Source organism: Carcharodon carcharias, chromosome 3, assembly GCF_017639515.1.
Source record: "Carcharodon carcharias isolate sCarCar2 chromosome 3, sCarCar2.pri, whole genome shotgun sequence".
NCBI classification, from domain to species: domain Eukaryota; kingdom Metazoa; phylum Chordata; class Chondrichthyes; order Lamniformes; family Lamnidae; genus Carcharodon; species Carcharodon carcharias.
This window is the reverse complement of record NC_054469.1, coordinates 204,353,879-204,372,369: the sequence shown is the minus strand read 5'-3', so window position 1 is coordinate 204,372,369 and position 18,491 is coordinate 204,353,879. Positions and strand designations below refer to the sequence as shown.

The following is an 18,491-nucleotide window of genomic DNA, read 5'->3' as shown; positions in this document are numbered from 1 at the left end:
ATTTTCATTAAAATTCATAGACATGTCCCAGCTCACGTGACACTTTCACATGAGAGGACATGTCCTAAATTTCTTTTTCCTTTATTAAAATTTTTGAAATTCAAACTGATCTCCGAGGCAGCTCTGTGCCTCAGGGTGATATCTGCGCAGCGCAAGCTCCGACTCAGCCTACTCCCCCCCCCGCCTGCACAGGGAGCGCACTGCACTTCCGGGTGTGCGTCACGCTGGACGGGCCTTAATTGGCCCACCCACGTAAAATGGCAGCATGCAGCCAATCGCGGGTGACGATTGACTGCATGCCCACCCACGCCAGCTCACACCCAGCCCTCCTGATGGGGAGAAAATTCTCCCCTTAAATATAAAAGTGTGCAGGGTGATCTGATTGTGGTGTTTCAAATGTTATAAAAGATTCAATAGGGTTGATACAAATTGTCACAAGGCTATGCCCCTTTATTTTTGGAAATATGATTTTTCAGTTTTCAACTGACTGGAAATTTTGCAATTTGAAGTGATACAGAGCAAACTATGTAAAGATGCATGGCCACCTTCTAAGGTAAAGGTGTAAAAGCAAACCAGTCACCCTCAAGGGAGGGTGAAGAGAGGGGCATCTTGTATAATTCAAAGATCCATTGAAACTCATCACAGTCTAAGGAAGAGACATTAAAATGCAAAGTGCTGGATATTGAAACAATGTCTGTCATGGACAGACCCACCCAAAACCCTCTGGAAATACACAATGGCTGAAGTATAACAGGGCAGGCTACAGACACTGCAGAGAAATTGCAAGTGGCACAGGTAGTGTTAAGAAGGTTTTCAGCAGAGAAAACAGGATGAAAAGACATGCTCTCTCCCTCTCTCTCTCTCTCTCTCTCTTTTGGAAACGGTGTGTGTCACCCAGTTCAAGAAGTCAATTATCAGAACCCTACCAGGAAACTGAGATCTTGTAATAATTGCAAAATGTTCTACATCTGACCGCGCCCAAGAAACCAGTTAACCTAAATCAACTGCAATGTTTAACAACCTATGCCTCAAAGACAAGCAAAACCACTTAACCATATATTATTTGAACTTTTTTTTTTATTGGACTCTAACTTCCCTTATTTCTGATACAAATGAACATGCGAACATATGAAAATGAGCAGAAGTAGGTCTCAAGCCTGCACCACCATTCAATAAGATCATGGCTGATATTTTTGTGTTTCGAATTCCATATTCCCATCTGTCCTCGATAACCTTTGATCCTTTGCCTAACGGTATCAATGTAACTCTGCCTTAAAAATATTCAATGACCCCGCCCCTGCCGCCTTTGGAAGCAGAGTTCCAAAGCCGCACAACCCTCTGAGAGAAAAAAATTCTTCTCAGCTCCGTGGGTAACTCCTAATTTTAAAACAGTGCCTCCTAGTTCTGGACTCACCCACAAGAGGATTTATCCTTCCCATGTCCACATTGTCAATGCCATTCAGAATCTTATCTACTTCAATTAAGTCACCCCTCACTCTTCTAAACTCCAGTGGAAACAAGCCCAGTTTGTCCAGCCTTTCCTCATTAGACAACCCGTTCATTCCAGGTATCAATCTAGCAAACCTTCTGTGAACCACCTCCAACGCACTTACATCTTTCCTTAAATAAGGAGACCAAAACTGCATACAATATTCACCAATGTCCTGTATAACTGAAACATTAACATCCTTACTTATATGTTCCATTCCTCTTGTAATAAAGGATAGCATTCCATTAGCCTTCTTAATTACCTGTTGTACCTGCACACTAACTTTTTGTGACTCGTGCCCTATAAAACCCAGGTCTCTGTATCATGAAGTTACTAATGTGTATAATGTTATTGGAAATTATTTTTAAATAGGTTTAGTATGTGGGTGTATCTTTCTGTGTCTTAATTGGATTAAAAACCAGCTAGTCTGGGTGCTTTGGTGTATTTTAGTTTTGATGTATAAACAGAGAGGTAGAGGTACATTGGCACTTTGTTGAATAGAGCATTGAAGAAGGGGAGTGAAATCTTGCCCCCAGCTATATTACTAATAAAATTGGTATTATTAAAGGAGTTTTATTGTTAGAAGAGGTGGAGTTCAAAGGGCCTGGTAATACAATGAAAATTTACATTCAAAGAGAAGTGCTGGATGTAATCTGAGGGGAGTTTGTGTGTGCAGGGCAGGGGCATGGAACATCAAAGCAGCTGTGGAACCAAAGTGAAAGGAACCTCATTTTGAATTTGTAAGGTGAAAACGCTTTGCCTGGGGTCTGCTTAAAGTCTATGGCCAGAATCTTGCCCTCGGTTGGCAGGCGGGCAGCCGAACTCCATCCCTGAAGTGGGCCCCGCTGCCATTTTTAAGTGGGCGGGCCAATTAAGGACCATCCAGCGGCCTGCCTGACAGGAAGCACTGTGCGCTTCCTGTGCAGGGGGGGAGGAATTCCCCATCTGTCAAAGTGCGCTCTTTCGCACATGCGCACTGCTCCCTGAGACTAAGTGCTGTCTCAGGGAGATCAGTGAAAGTGTTACAAAGTTAAAATATAGAAAGATAAAAAAAAATAACATCCCCCCCCTCATGTGATAATGTAACACAAGATGGGACATGTTAATAAATATCACATAAAAATTACTGAAGTTTTAAAAAATGGATATGAAACCTTAACCCGCCAGTGGACGAGGTTTCATGTATTATCAGGAGCCCGCTGGGGCCCCTGGCCTGCCCGCCAGCCTTAAGGTTGGACAGGCAGGGTCTTTAATCACCTTAATTACCCTGTCAATGGCCTCAATTGGCCATTGACAGGTTGGCAGGTGGACAGCTGATTTCGCTGTCCACCCGCCTTCCTAAAGATTTAAATGGACCGGGATGACGTCGGGGGTTCCTCCTGATGTCATCCGGTTTCATTTTCCCCATCGGCGAACAGGTCCTGCCCTCAAATCGCTGACGGGAAAATTCAGGCCTATGGGTTGTTATTGCCTTAGTTGAGGTTAGTTTCAGAATTTGTTAAAAAGTTATGATAGTAATAATTTGTAGCTATGTGTATATGTTTCACTTGTATAAATTAAGAACTGTATCATGCTGTTTGATATAAAATCCTCTCGAGAACTGGTAGTCTTATTCCTGAATTTAGAGCTACAGCTCAAACAGACCACTTGAAAATATAGGTTATGACAGTTGTTTAAAGTTGCCCTCTGGGATTTCAAATAATAGCCTTTACCAACTGCTGTGTCTTAACAATCTGTACCTCTGAATTCTGCAGCCGTTTTTGGTTTAAGTAATATTCAGCTTCTTTATTCTTCCTGCCAAAGTGAACAACTTCATATTTTCCTACATTATACTCCATCTGCCAGATTTTGGCCCATTCAGTCAACTATCTATATCCGTCTGCAACTTCCATCTGTCCTCTTTACAACATACTTTCCTACCTATCTTTGTACTATCTGCAAATTTAGCCATCATGCCTTTACGCCCTCATCCAAACCATTGATATACATTGTAAAAAGTGACGCCCTAGCACAGGGCCCTGTGGGACTTCACATCACATCCTGCCAATCAGAAAAAGACCCATTTATGCATACTCTCTTTTTTTCTGCCAGCCATCCAATCTTCTGTCCATGCTATTATGTTACTCCATTCCATGAACTTTTATTTTCAGCAATAACCTTTCATGTGGTGCCCTATCAAATGCCTTCTGGAAATCCAAGTACAGCACCTCTACAGGTTCCCCTTTATCCGCCATGCATGTTACTGCTTCAAAGAACTCCAATAAATTGGTTAAATATGATTTCCCATTCGCAAACCATGCTGACTCTTTGGAGTTACCTTGAGTTTTTCTAACTGCCCAGCTATAACCTCCTGAATGACAGATTACAACACTTTCCCCACGGCAGACATCAAGCTAACTGGCCTATAGTTTCCTGTTTTCTGATTCACTCCCTTCTTGAATAAAGAGGGTATATTTGCTACTTTCCAATCTGCTGGAACCTTCCCAGAACCTAGCGAATTTTGGAAAATTAAGACCAACACATCTACTACTTCATTTGCCACCTCTTTTAAGGTCCTAGGATGAAGTCCATCAGGACCCAGAGACTTATCAACCTGCAGCTCCATCAGTTTGCTCGGTACCACTTCCCTAGTGACTGTAATTTCACCATGTTCCCCTCTCCTATCCATCTCCTGACTTGCAGCTATTACTGGGATGATTTTGTATCCTCTATAGAGAAGACAGAAGCAAAGAATTTGTTCATTTCATCTGCCATTTCTTTAATATCTACTATTAACTCCCCACTGTCACTCTCTAGAGGAGCAACACTCACTTTACTTACCCTTTTCCTTTTCAAATACCTGTAGAAACTCTTGCTATCCATTTTTACATTTCTAGCTAGCTGCCATTTAACTTTTAAGTCATTTTCTGTCATTCTTTATATTCTGACCAATCATCTGACCTTTCATCTTTGCGTAGTTCTATGCTTTTTCCTTTAACATGATACTTCCCTTAACTTCTTTGGTTAACCATGGATGGTGAGTCCTCCCTTTAGAATTTTTCTTTATAGTAGGAATATATTTATTCTGAGTATTCTGAAATATCCCCTTAAATATCTGTCACTGATTCTCTATTGATCTATCCCCTAGCCTAGTATCTCAGTTTACCTTAGCTAGCTCAGCTTTCAAGTCCACACTGTTGCCCTTATTTAAGCTTAAAATACTAGTCTTAGATGCACTCTTCTCTCTTTCAAACTGAATGTAAAATTCAACCATATTGCAGTCGCTGCTACCTAAGGGTGCCTTCACTCTGAGGTCATTAACTAATCCTGTCACATTACACAATACCAAGTCCAATATAATTTGCTCTCTGGTTGGTTTCAGAATGTGCTGCTCTAAAATCTATCTCAAAAGCATTCTATGAACTCCTCATCCAGGCTACTACTGCCAATCTGATTTTTCCAGTTTATATGTAGATTAAAATAATCCAAGATTATTGCTGTCCCTTTATCATAAGCACCCAATATTTCTTGTATACTCTGTCCGACATTGTGGTTACTTTTGAAGGGGCCTGTAGACCACTCCCACTAGTGGCTTCTTTTCCCTACTATTCCTCATCTCCACCTAAACTGATTCTACATCCTGATCTCCTGAACCAAGATCATCTCTAACTGTTGCACCAATGCCATCCTTGATCAAGAGTGCTACCCCTCCACCTTTACCTAGGTCCCTATTCTTCTTGAATGTTATATATCCCTCAATATTCAAGATCCAATACTTGGCATCCTGTGGCCAGATCTCTGTAATGACTATCAGATCATATTTATTTACTTCAGTGTGTTATCAATTCATTTACTTTGTTATGAATACTATACACATTCAGATACAAGGCCTTTATCATTTTATCTTGAAACATTCCAAAGGTGTTATCTTTATAACACCTAGTCTTGACTATTAGTCAAGAGGTTTTATCTCTCTGTCCCTTTCTGCTATTCTATGACCCTCATTTCCCATATTACTATTATGGTGTCCTTGCCTTGAAACTACCCCTTGATTTGTCATATCTACCCAAGCTTGATCCCTCACCGCAACCCCACTCCTCCCCTCCCCACTCCTCCCTTCCCCACACCACCCCTCCCCCCCACCCCGCCCACACCCCACCCCACTGGCCTTGTTTAGTTTAAAGCTCTCTCTATTTCCTTAGTTATGTGATTGGCAAGAATACACATCCCAGAATGGCTCAGGTGTTAACAGTCCCAATGTTACAGCCCTCACTTTCCCCAGTAATGGTGCCAATGCCTCATGAACTGGAACCCACTTCTCCCACACCAGTCTGAGTCATGTATTCATTTCTCTAATCTTATTTGCCCTATGCCAATTTGCATGTGGCTCAGGTAATAATCCAGAGATTATTAGCTTTGAGGTTCTGCTTCTTAATTTGGTACCTAGCTTCTCATACTGACTTCACAGAACTCTTTCCTTGTCCTACCTACGTCATTGGTACTTATATGGACCATGATGACTGTATCCTCCCGCTTCAACTGCAAGTTCCTCTCCAGCGCTGAGCAGCTGTCCTGAACCCTGGCACTGGGGGGGGCAACATAGCCGTCTGAACTATCGCTCTTTGCTGCAGAGAATAGTGTCAATGCCGCCCCCCCCCAACCCCCCCCCACCTCAAAATACTGTCTCCTACTACCACTACTGGAAAAATCAGATGGGAAAAGGTAGTGTAGATGAGGAATGCATTGAATGTTTTCAGGATAGTTTCTTAGAACAGCATGTTCTGGAGCAACCAGACAGCAGGCTAAACTAGGTCTGGTATTGTGCAATGAGATAGCATTAATTGATGACTTCCTAGTGAAGGCATCCCTAGGTAGCAGCGATCATAATATGTTTGAATTCTACATTCATTTTGAGGGAGAAACGAGTGCATCCAAGACTAGCATTTTAAACTTAAATAAGGGCAATTATGAGGGCATGAAAGCAGAGCTAGCTAAAGTAAACTAGCAAATGATGTTAATGGATATGTCAATAGGAGCTCAGTGGCAGACATTTAAAGGGATATTTAAGAATACACAGAATTTATACATTCTAATGTATATAGGCAGGGCCCACCATCTGTGGTTAACTAAAAAAGTTAAAATCATATCAAACGTAAGAAAAAGCATATAATTACGCAAAGACACGTGGCAAGTCAGAAGATTGGAAAGAATATAAAGAAAAGCAAAGAATGACAAAAAGATTAATAAGGAGTGAAAAATTAAGGTATGAGAGAAGGCTAGCTAGTAACATAAAGATGGATAGTAAGAGTTTCTACAGATATTGAACTAAGAGAAGAGTTAACAAAGTGAGCATTAGTCCTAAAGAGAGGGTGTCTAGGGAATTGATAATGGAAAATAGGGAGATGGCGGATGAATTAAACAGGTATTTTGCTTCAGTCTTCGTGATAGAGGGCACAAGTAACATCCCAGAAATAGCTGTAAATCAGGAAATAGGGGGGAGGGAGGAACTTGGAAAAATTACAACCACCAGGGAAGTGGTATTGAGCAAATTGTTGGGGCTGCAGGCTGACAAATCTCCAGGTCTGGTTGGACTTCACCCTAAGGTCTTGAAAGAAACGACTAGTGAGGTAGTTGATGCACTGGTTTTAATTTTCCAAAATTCCCTAGGGCTGAATCTCTGGCTTGGTGAGCATGGGCAGGGCCTGCTTGCCGAGGCATAAAATGACACGGGTGATGTTGGGCATGTGTCCCGATGTCACCGTGCGTAACTTAGACTTTCAGTTTGGCGGGCTTGCAGCCGAGTTGGCTGCCCACCCGCTGAACTGTCAAAGGCCTCTTAAGGCCACTTAACTAACAATTAAAATAATTAATGGTGCTGCCCGTCCAACCTTAAGGCTGGTGGGCAGGTAAAGAGCCCAGGCAGCCTTCGCATTTTTCATGGAACCTCATCCATGGGTGGGAAGAGGTTTCATGAATGATTTTAAATTTTCTCAAAAACCTTTAATGAAATTAATACACATTTCCCAGCTCATGTGACAGTTTCACATGAGGGGACATGTCATAAAATTTTTTTCAACACGTTATTGAACTGTTAAAACTAATCTCCCTGAGGCACCTCAACTTTTCACGATTTATATAAATGACTTAGATGAAGGGGCTGAAGAAATGGTTGAGAAATTTGTTGACGACACAAAGATAGGTAAGAAAGTAAATGAAGAGGATATGAGGAGGCTACAAAGTAACATAGATAGGTTGAATGAGTGGGTAAAGATCTAGCAAATGGAATATAATGTGGGCAAAGGTGAAATCATTCATTTTTTGCAGGACGAATAAAAATAACCTCATTATCTAAATGGTGAGAGATTGCAGAGCTCTGAGATTCAGAGGGATCTGAGTCCCTAGTGCATGAATCACAAAAAGTTAGAATGCAGGTACAGCAGGCAATTAGGAAAACTAATAGAATATTATCATTTATTGTGAGGAGATTTGATTACAAAAGTAAGGGGGTTAGTAGGCTTCAGTTGTACAGGGCATTGGTAAGACCACATGTGGAGTATTGCGTACTGTACTGGTCTCCTTATTTAAGGAAAGATGTAAATGTGTTAGAAACAGCCCAGAGAAGGTTTACTAGACTAATACCAGGAATGGGCAGGTTGTCATATGAGGAAAGGCTGGACAGGTTAAGCTTGTATACATTGGGATTTAGAAGAGTAAGAGGTGACTTAATTGAAACCTTTAAGGTCCTGAGGGGTCTTGACAGGGTGGATGTGGAGGGGATGTTTCCTCTTGTGGGAGAATCTATAACTAGGGGCCACTGTTTAAAAATAAGGGGTCACTCATTTAAGACAGAGATGAGAATTTTTTTCTCTCAGAAGGTTGAGAGCCTTTGGAACTCTCTTCCTGAAAAGGCGGTGGAAGCTAAGTCCTTGAATATTTTTCAGGCAGAAAATTCTTGATTAACAAGGGGGTGAAAGGTTATCGGGGTAGGCAGGAATGTGGGGTTGAGGTTATGTTCAGATCAGCCATGATGTTCTTGAATGGCAGAACAGGCTCGAGGGGCCAAGTAGCCTACTCCTGCTCCTAATTCGTATGTTCGCATGTATGTGCATACATTCGTATTCCACAGCTGCAACATAACACCTGTCCTGTCATTGCTACTTATGTTATTTAGTTAAATTAATTTAATTATTCACTTAATTAACTTAGAATAACTCTTGTGTGTATCACATCCCTTTCACCATGCAGCAAATTCCTATGTTAGCATAACTCACTGCTTATTCAGTCTCCGCCTCACTCCACTGTCTCTTCGCATGCCCCTTGCTGATTATGCAGTTTGAAAAGCCTGTCTCTTTTATAGATCCTCTGATGAGTCATTATCTAGTTTAGCTTCCTGCAACAGTAATTAACACCACTTGAACCAACTGCTTTCAGGTGATTGACAGATAACTGCCACTTTAAGCTAATCTAATTTACTTATGTCAGGTCTTGATTCTTAAGCTATAGTTAAAACCTGAAAAGGACTTACCAGAACATATCACATGAACCTAATTCACTGCTCTCAGCATAAATAGTTAAATAATCCTGATTTGGAAAGGCATATATTTGCTAAAAAAGGAACTTAAGCCTTTGTTGCGATCAACTAAGGAGGTTGAATAGAGTGAAGCCAGTTCACTCCTTCTCACCTGGTTGTAACAAAATGAACTATTTCCTTTGTATAGGGAATCATGAACAAGGTCAGATAATCTCAAGGTTACAGCTAGGCTTCTTAGGAAGATAATTAGGAAACAGTTTTCCACACAAAGGACAGTAAAGATCTAAAATGAAAACAGAAAATGCTGTAAAAACTCAGCCAGTCTGGCAGCATCCATGGAGAGAGAAACAAAGCTAATGTTTCGAGTCCGTATGACTTCTTCAGCGCTAAAGAGAAGTAGAAATGTTTAAGAAGGGGTGGAGCAGCTGAAGCAAAATAGAAGGTCAGGGGTAGATGGGAGCTAAGAAGAAATTTGACAAATGTCATGGACAGAGGACAAAGGAACTGTTAATGGTAGCGCTAAAGACTGAAGAAGGTATTGATAACGGCATAAAGGTAAGATAACAGAATGTGTCAATAGTGGAATAAGAGTCAGTGCTGACCTTCTATTTTGCTCCACCTGCTCCACCCTCTGAAATAGTATAAACTCCATCACATTTCTACTTCTCTTTAGCTCTGAAGAAGAGTCATATGGACTCGAAACATTAACTCTGTTTCTCTCCCCACAGATATTCCCAGACCTGCTGAGTGTTTCCACATTTTCTGTTTTTATTTCAGATTTATAGCATCCGCAGTATTTTGCTTTTATTATAGTAAAAGTCTAAAATTTGCTCCTCCAAAAGACTGTTGATTCTGAAATAACTGGTGCCTTCAAGACTTAGATCTTATAGATTTACTTTAGTTAAGGGTATCACGAGAACACGAGAAATGGAAGCAGGAGTAGACCACATGGCCAATCGAGTCAGCTCTGCCATTCATTACAATTATGGCTGATATTGGGTATCATGGGATGTGGAGCTAAGGCAGGTAAATGTAGAGGTACAGGTCAGCTGCAATATATTTGAATGGCAGGGCAGGCTTGAGGGGCTGTTTCGCCTATATGTGTTCCTATGTTCAATCACAGTTTATTCCATCAAATTATTTATAACATTTTTTGGAAAACAGAACTTCAATAACTTGAGGTCTCAATAGCCCAAAATAAGACTTTAAACAGAATAAGAAAATTTACAAAAAAAAAATGCATGTCAATTTCATGTGCTTACATTTATCCATCAACTTAACTTTTTGTGTATATTAATTTCCTCCCTTAACTTTGATATAAGGCCCCAGCATCTTCAAAAAGCCTGGCATAAACCTTAATTCTTATCAGCTGAAGCAGAACTTGCAGTCCAAACATGTAATATGCATAATTTCTCATTATTTGCCTGTTGCCTATAAGACAGCTAAATGAAGGAACGTTCCTCTAAAAAATCATTCTGGTTGTTTTAAAAAGTTATTTGAAGTAATCAAGAAGAAATTTCAAAAACCTTATTCAGAAAACAAAATAAGGTCAATCACTTACAAATTTCATAGTGTACTACAAAATGATGAAGAAAATCAAGCGTGCCTCCATGGTGAGGGCAAAGCCTGTTACAGATATTTATTCTTCATTGCAAGTGTTTAGCTGTTTGAGGCTGCAGCTTGAATGGATATGCTACCTCAGATACCTCAAATTGATATCCAAAGCATATCTTTCCTCTGGGTTCAAAGGGGCTGTGTCAAAACATTCCTGAATCAAATGATCCCTAATCCACGACATCCTTGTGGCCCCATCAGGCCCGGCCTGTGCAGCTGGAGCACCGCTGTGTACTGCATTCTCTCTCCCAGCTGCCACTTCCTCCTCTCTCAGCTCCTGGTCCTCTACTTCTTAAGATGAGCTAAGTGGCTCCAGGACTTAACTGTCCCCTGTCTGTGTGGCCATGTTATAGGGAGTGCAGCAGACCACCACAATGCCTGCCACCTTTGACGAAGTGCATGGGAATATCCCACCTGGCCAGTTCAAGCAACAGAATCACATTTTCACAAGCTGGATGTCCTGTTCAGTGGAGGTCCTAGTGAGAGGTGGCATAGGTTGTATTGACGCTGTGTCTTTGTCTGGGACTCTTGTAGAGGGGTAAGTATCCATGTCTTCAAGAAATATCCTTTGCTCCCTAGGGGGAGAACTTTGTCCCCATCAAGCTGCCTGGTCGAGAGTGGGCACGGCCGGGTGTGGAGCCGATCGCCACCTGCGATCGGCTGCACGCTGCCATTTTACCTGGGCGGGCCAGTGAAGGCCCGCCTAGTGTGACGTGCGCCTGGTAGCACTCAGCGCTACCTGTGCGGGCAGGGGGAGGAGGGAGAGTTGGGGCCTGCGATCTTTCGCGCATGCAGAAATCTCCCTGAGGCACGGAGCTGCCACAGGGAGATTATATTCAACTATGAAACATCAAAATAAAAGAAGTTAAAAATCATTTCCACATGTCCCCTCATGTGGCAGTGTCACATGAGCTGGGACATGTTTATGAATTTTCATTAAAATTTCTATTTAATTAATAAAACCTTCAGGAGACTTCATCCTGCCCATGGGTGTGGTTTCATGAAAATTGAGAAGGCCGCCTTAATGTTGGACGGGCAGCTTTCTCAAATGGTTCGTAAATGATTTGTAAATGGCCTTAACAGGCCTTTTTCAGTTCATCGGGCGCGCAGCTGACTTCAGTGCGCCGCTGCCGAACAAAAGTTCTGAATAACATGCAGTGACCCCGGGACACATGCCCAATGTCACTGGACATCATTTTACACATCAGCGTGCGGGGCCCACCCTCAGGCGCCGAACAGAAAATGCTGGCCTAGGATCCATCACATACTTTGGGGTTTGGAACGAAAATCTGAAGCAGCAGTGATTGGTGGAAGGTGAACAAGCCACGGCAGCTGCCAGGAACTTGAGCATACACATGGAGAGAGCTCTTGTTGTGGTCGCAGATCCACTGAATAATGGCTAAAAGGAAACCACACCAGTTCGTAAATCAGGCTGGCTGGTCACTGGGGGCCTCGATGGCCACAGGGTTTCAACTGATGATGCCCTGCACCCGGGGGAATCCAGCAATGGAGTTGAAACACACTACCCTCACTGCCTGCGAGGTCTCAGCTATTGTGAAGTGAATGTACTGTTCAGATATGACATATAGAGCATCAATGATCCTGAGATGCTGCAGTGTACAGCCATTACTGAAATACCACCTAGGTTCCCAGCTCATCCTAGAACGTTGCCAGAGAAGGTCAAGACACAGTGACTTTGACAGCAACTGGCAGGGCATGGTGGCCAAATCTGCAAGGTGTGAGATATTTGGTGATGAAGCCAGGAGCTTTGTGACTACCTGCATCGATACTCACAGTGTCCTATAGGCTCTTGGTCATCTCCAGGCAGCTCCTTTTTCGACGGTCGATCCTACCAGAATGGGCATGGTCTCTGCATTCTTCCAGCCCCTCGGTCCTTTCCTGTGCTCTCCTGATGCCAGGGCTTCCTGCAGAGGATGTGGCCCCTCATCGCCATTGGGTCCAAAATCCGAAAGTCATTCAGCCACTGCCAGCTGCTGCTTTCCTTGGGCTCAGCTGGTTGTCCAATTATTCTTGGTAGCCTTGCCCCCTTCTCTCCTGCCTCCTTGATGCAAGGAGTGCAACAACCCCCTAAACTGTGTGAGCACTAAGGACCCACTCTGTCAGCCTCCTGTATACTGCCAAGGGCACCTGTCTACCAATGTTTGAGTGCGTCTGTGTGCCATGGAAACTTGATGGCTCCAGGGCAATTCCCTGGGGCAACCATGATTGGTTCCCCACTCTGTACCAGTTATGTGCACACATGCCATAGAACCGTAACATCTTAAAACACAGAAGATCATTTGGTCTATCATGCATGGTGTAGCTCAAATATCCATTCTTAAACTCCCAGTTCTCTTATTTCCAGATCCAACTCCTCTAAATTCCAACTTTGGATTGCTGCTTTTAAAACTGGTGTCATGTGGTGCCTCCTTGCTGCCGTGGGTTGGATACTGAACCCGGAAGTAAAATGCTAAAGAGGTGGTTGAATTAAAAAAAAGTTTCTGACAGATGGGCTGGACTTACTTCCAGGTTTTCCCTGCAAGATCAGAGCATCAAACCCATGTACCCAACTCTCATTCCCAGTGGGGTGTCTCTGAATTAATGTAGGTGCCTGTGCCTTTTAACTTTTCTGAATCTCTCTAAGCAAACACTTGATCCTTTCCATAATAAGAACTGTAAATGCTGGAAATACTCAGCGGGTCTGACAGCACTTGTGGAGATGTTTCAGGTTGATGATCTTTCATCAGAACTGACAAATATTTCTTATTTTAATCCTCACATATGCACAGAAGTTACTAGAGCCAGTCTTAGATTCAAACCTGGACATCTAATAACCACTGTTAAGGATTCTGCACTAACTCTTTTGTTGTACTCTTTATGATTGGTAGGTAAGGTGCATCTTGAAGACTGCATTACTAACTCACTATCATAATAATGAGAAATGATCCATTGCTAACGCATTACCATCATAATGTGAAAATTCTATCCTTGCAGGTCATTTTTACTGATACTAGGAGATAGTAAAAAAACATTACTGCCAGTTTTCACAATATTGATGAGGAAGTCATATCCAAATGAGAAAAACTCTGGGTATTTGATTAGGAGGTTTCTCCCCAATCTAAACTTTGTGAAACACCAGAAGAAAAAACCAGCTATCATCAGCAATATGACTGAGCCAATTCCACCGACAGCAGACTTTGCACCATACTGGACAGGACTTTCCTGTAAGTTCTCATACAGGTAACGCTGTGTGCGTTTGACTACAGAAGCATCAGATCCGATGAATGGGATAGCATATTGATTCATTGTGTTACTATAAAATACTGAACCTCTTCGTCTTAGCTTGGTCCCAATCACTGGTATTAGCTTTTGGAAGAACATGTCAATTAAAGTGAATGTTATTCCCTTACCTTCCTTGGAACAGATATCCCGTGCAATGCTGTTTTTCACATGTGACAAAGCATCAATGTTTCTCATGTAAAAGACTCTTTCATTGTCACCTGCAATGAGCTGAAGTTCATTTTCCTTTATGTCTCCCACACCAACAGCATATACAGTGACCCCCTGTTGCCTTATCTCTTCAGCAGGAGTTGTTACATCATCTTGCGACTGTCTGTCTGTGATGGTGATTAGAAAACGGGGCACACTGGTTCTCTTTGCTTCATTAGTGAAACGCTTCATATAGGTTAATGCATGGCCTGTGTTAGTATTTCCTGTGATTTGACTGATTTGTTGAATTGCTCTCTCCAATTCTGTTTTGCTGGTGCACTGAGTGGCTTTAAATACAGTTTCTGGATTTTCTGCGTACTGGACAATTCCAACCCGAACCTGGTTTTCGCTGATACTGAAGAATCTCGTCGTATCTTGAAGAAATTTTCTCACTTCCTGGAAGTTTTCGCTGGTTGACGCATGAACTAGGAAAAAGATATCGGCTTCTGTAAAAACGCAGCCTGAAAAGAAAAAGGGAACATTGCTTTAATTAGTGTTGAACAACCAGAACACACACCAAGGGCAGAATTTTACATACCATGAGCAGGCACGTGCCCAACCTGATTGGGTGTAAAATAGCGCGCGATGATGTCGGGTGAGCGTCCTGACATCATCGCACAGTCACGATATTTTGGTCGGCGAGCGCACGAGAGAGTTGGCAACGAGGCTGCTGATAGTTATGAGGCCTTATTAAGGCCATTAAAGTTTCAATTTGCGGTGATTTTTCGCTGCCCGTCCAATGTTACGATTGGCGAGCGGGTGAATTGGCCAGGTGGCCTTCGGATTTTTGAGGAAACCTCATCCAAAGGCTGGATGAGGTTTCTGATATTGAATTTAAAAAAAAATGTTTGGGCAGAATTTTTATTATCCATATGTGTAGGTGAGCAAGTTCGATGTGTGGACATTTTTTCCTGCATTTTTATATCCTTACTTCTTAGTTTTGAATTCTTCAGCTCCCTGAGGCAGCTCTCTGCCTTCAGGGGGCTTTCATTGTGCCTGCACTGACTTCAGCGCTCGCCCTCCGCTCACCACACCCTGGTAGCGCTGAGCCTTTCAGCGTGCCTTTCACGCTGGCGGGCTATTAACTGGCCAGCCAGTGTGAAATTGCACTCGGGGGCCGATTGCGGGCGGTTTCCCAGCCGCTCCCGGACCCGCCCACCATGCCCGCCCAACAACCCAAAATTCCTGTCCCAGGACTTTGGAGAATTTGCAGAATTTAATCTAATTACTGCTTTCAAGGTTTGTTGTTCTTCCTCTTCCATTTGCAAAATCATAATTTTTCTGTAAACCTTATACAATTATATATTTTGCAAATTAATTTACAAATTAATTGCACTTAAAATATATTTAGGTACACAACAATAATTCAGAATTCTTCTAAACCAGGACAAGTGGACAATGCTGCTGAAGGCATCAACCTGAAAGTCGATTGTTTAGCTTGGAAGGCCCCATGTTCAATTCCCAATCCAAATTGAATTTACCAATCTCACCTGGGAGAATAATGACATTGGTGTAACATTCTCAGTTAGGCTGGGGAATTCTCAGTTAGGCTGGGGAAAGGATGCTGCACAGATGCCAATCCAGGGTCACTAGCTGGAAAGTGCATATGTGTAAAAAGCCAATAGAAGACAAGAGCCACTAACCTGGTTGTAATAGCCTTGTCACCACCGATGAAGCAATAAGCTGAGCAGCAGGAGCACAAGGAACAGGGGAAGGTAGCAGACAGTGAAGTGGAAAGGAGACTGAAAGCTAGCCAGGCTCTTTCTGCCTGGGTTGTAACTAATTCAATCCCCCATTCAGCAACCATCCCACATTCCTTACCTTTACTTGCTGAACGTCTGTCCTCAAGCCCGCAATGCAGAAATTAAAGCCAAAACAAAGTACATATTCCAATTAAAATTTCTAAATTGAATGCCATATTGCATACAACCATAACCAATCACCCTTGTGCAATCCCTCAGTACTTGTCTTCTGGGTGCCTTTGGCTGCCCTCACACTCTTATGAGCTGTTATCCCAGTGACTGCAGCATTGGTTGGTGGAAGGCAATGGGCGGAATTGTCCCAGATTTGAACTAAGTGCGGTAGTGGGCGAGTAACAACGTTTCACCCACTGGCAAAAATGGCAGCTTCTCAAGCCGCATGATCCCAAACCCACCGTATCAATTATGCATTACTGGGAAACACGCCGTTTCCATGGTGGGCAGGCTCTGATTCGCCTGCCACACCATCATGTCACTGCTTCATTGCGCTGGGTGCCACATTTAAAATATATCTACGCGCACACCTCTCAGCGCTTCCAGCTCAGAAATAAGACATGGCCCTAAAAAGCATGAAGACTGACGCCCTCTGGTTTAGTGACACATTCCTTGAGCGCATTTTGGACACAGTGGAGGCCCGCTGTGATGCTCTCTACCCCAGATCTGGCTGTAGGAGCGGCAGTAACATAACCACTTCAGCTTGGTAGGCAATGGCAGCAGTGATCAGTGCCAATGCTGCACAGAAGAGGTTGGATATCCAGTGCAGAAAGAGGATGAATGATCTCATCTGCGCAGACAGGGTATGGCAAACATCTCATCACTCCAAACTCACACACTCAAGCCCATCACACATTCACTGGCATCTCACTCACTGCCAGCTCAAGGGACATCACCACTCACTCTCTCACACACATCCTCACACCTCCGTCTGGCCTCTTCTCCTCTGAAGACTGCCTCCTCAGCCCTCACCATCTTGAAGCCACTTGCACAGATCAACTTGTGCCCCCACACACACCCTGGGATATCCTCCTTCCCAGTAAAGCCCTCACCCTACAGCCTCTTCCCTTGCCTGAGGTCACTTCCCTAAGCAAGCCTTACCCCTGCAGCCATACAAAGCCACCCCCACCTTATGGTTGGTCTGATAGGTAGACAGCTGCTGTGAGCCCCCCTAAAAGTGATGTGGTGCTGTCTGTGAAGCCTGGCGCTGATGACTGTGAGTGCTGCCCGAAGCAAGGTTGGCAAACAAATCTCAGAGTCCCAAGCAAAGTGCAGCTCACCAGGTGCAAGTTGCTTATGCGCTGTTGTGAAATAGTATGTTGGTGACGGGCTGAGTGGACGATCACAAATTGGTTTTACAACATCGTGAAACCGATTTTTGGCCTTCTCACCATATTGTACGCTCATGCCACCGAACAAGTCCAACGCCAGCAGGCACAGAAAATTCCACCCAATGACTTTAAGTGGTGGACACTGTCGATGCCCTTGAGGGGAGGGGGCATTGGGAACCCTGCCAGTAAGCCTGCCTTTAATGTCAAGGAGCATGGAAGAGTCCAGCATCAACTTGGCAATGGGCTTTTTGCAGAGTTTGGTGCCCATCCTTGCCAGCGTGGAGTGGGTAGCCAATTCCATTAGCACACTTGTGGAACCTAACATGAAGCAGTGCCAGATGGTCATGTCTCTGGTTCCACTGCAGCACCCGCAGCAGCCACCAATGTCTGCATGCAACATCTTGGGCTGCTGTCATCATGACTGTGAATTCTAATGTTCAAAGTGGCTTCCAGGGCACCATGGAAATTCAGCATTCTGTTCTCCGATAGATTAATAGGATAGCTGAGGTGTCACCCTCGAAAGTTGGCAATGGTCACACCCTTGGCACACCACCAATACCCTTGCTGCTGCTTGTTAGCCCATACTGCTGCCACCCATGCCAGATGATGCAGTCTGAAATTGCGACCCGAGCAGCTCAGAGCCTAGACCTATGCTTTACTTCCTCCCTCTCCTGGCTGCAGCACACTTGTGCCTGGTGTCTCACTACATGCAGATCCTGCCTCTTTGCTAGAGATGAGGGGAGAGGAGAAAGTAAGAAGTGTATGCTTACACTATTTCCAACTTGTAAATCAGAAGAGAGATAGGGATGAGGAAGAAGTGGGATGTGAGAAGAAGGATAGGTATCAGGATACCAGCTCCGCGGGCTGACCATGGAGCAGTAGCCCTTCCCATAATGACCAGCACTGTCTCCTCATGGGGTGAGAGCATGCAGGCATGCCTCTTGCCCTCCAGTTAGTTCCTACTGACTTCTGTGATGCATCACCTTCTCCTGTAAGAAAGAGTGAAGTCTGTTAGTGAGTGTCAAGCAATCTGTTTGGATGATACGGTTGTTATGGTTGAAAAGCTGGCAGTGTGTGACTGTTATGAAATTTGGGCATGAGGTTTGCAAGAGTGCTAGGCCTGCGAGGGTGAGGTGACAATATGAATGTTAGGGAAGAGACCTGATTGATTGTTGGTAGGTGGATGATGATGGTGTGGTGAATTAGTGGTGAAGGTGGTTAGTGCAGTTGGCAGGATATGACATTTAACAATGCATTCACTGACCTTGACCACTCGTGCAGGGTTATTAAATTTCTTCCGGTAC

General features: G+C 43.5%; 1 protein-coding gene across 1 annotated transcript in view; it reads right to left on the bottom strand.

Annotated features, from left to right (window-relative positions):
* Positions 1-18,491, bottom strand: part of LOC121276074 (collagen alpha-6(VI) chain-like) — a 158,178-nt gene that overhangs the window by 104,940 nt on the left and 34,747 nt on the right. The window contains exon 11 of the mRNA XM_041184014.1: positions 14,024-14,563. Coding sequence (XP_041039948.1) covers positions 14,024-14,563 — 540 coding nt within the window. The remainder of the gene's footprint in view (positions 1-14,023; positions 14,564-18,491) is intronic.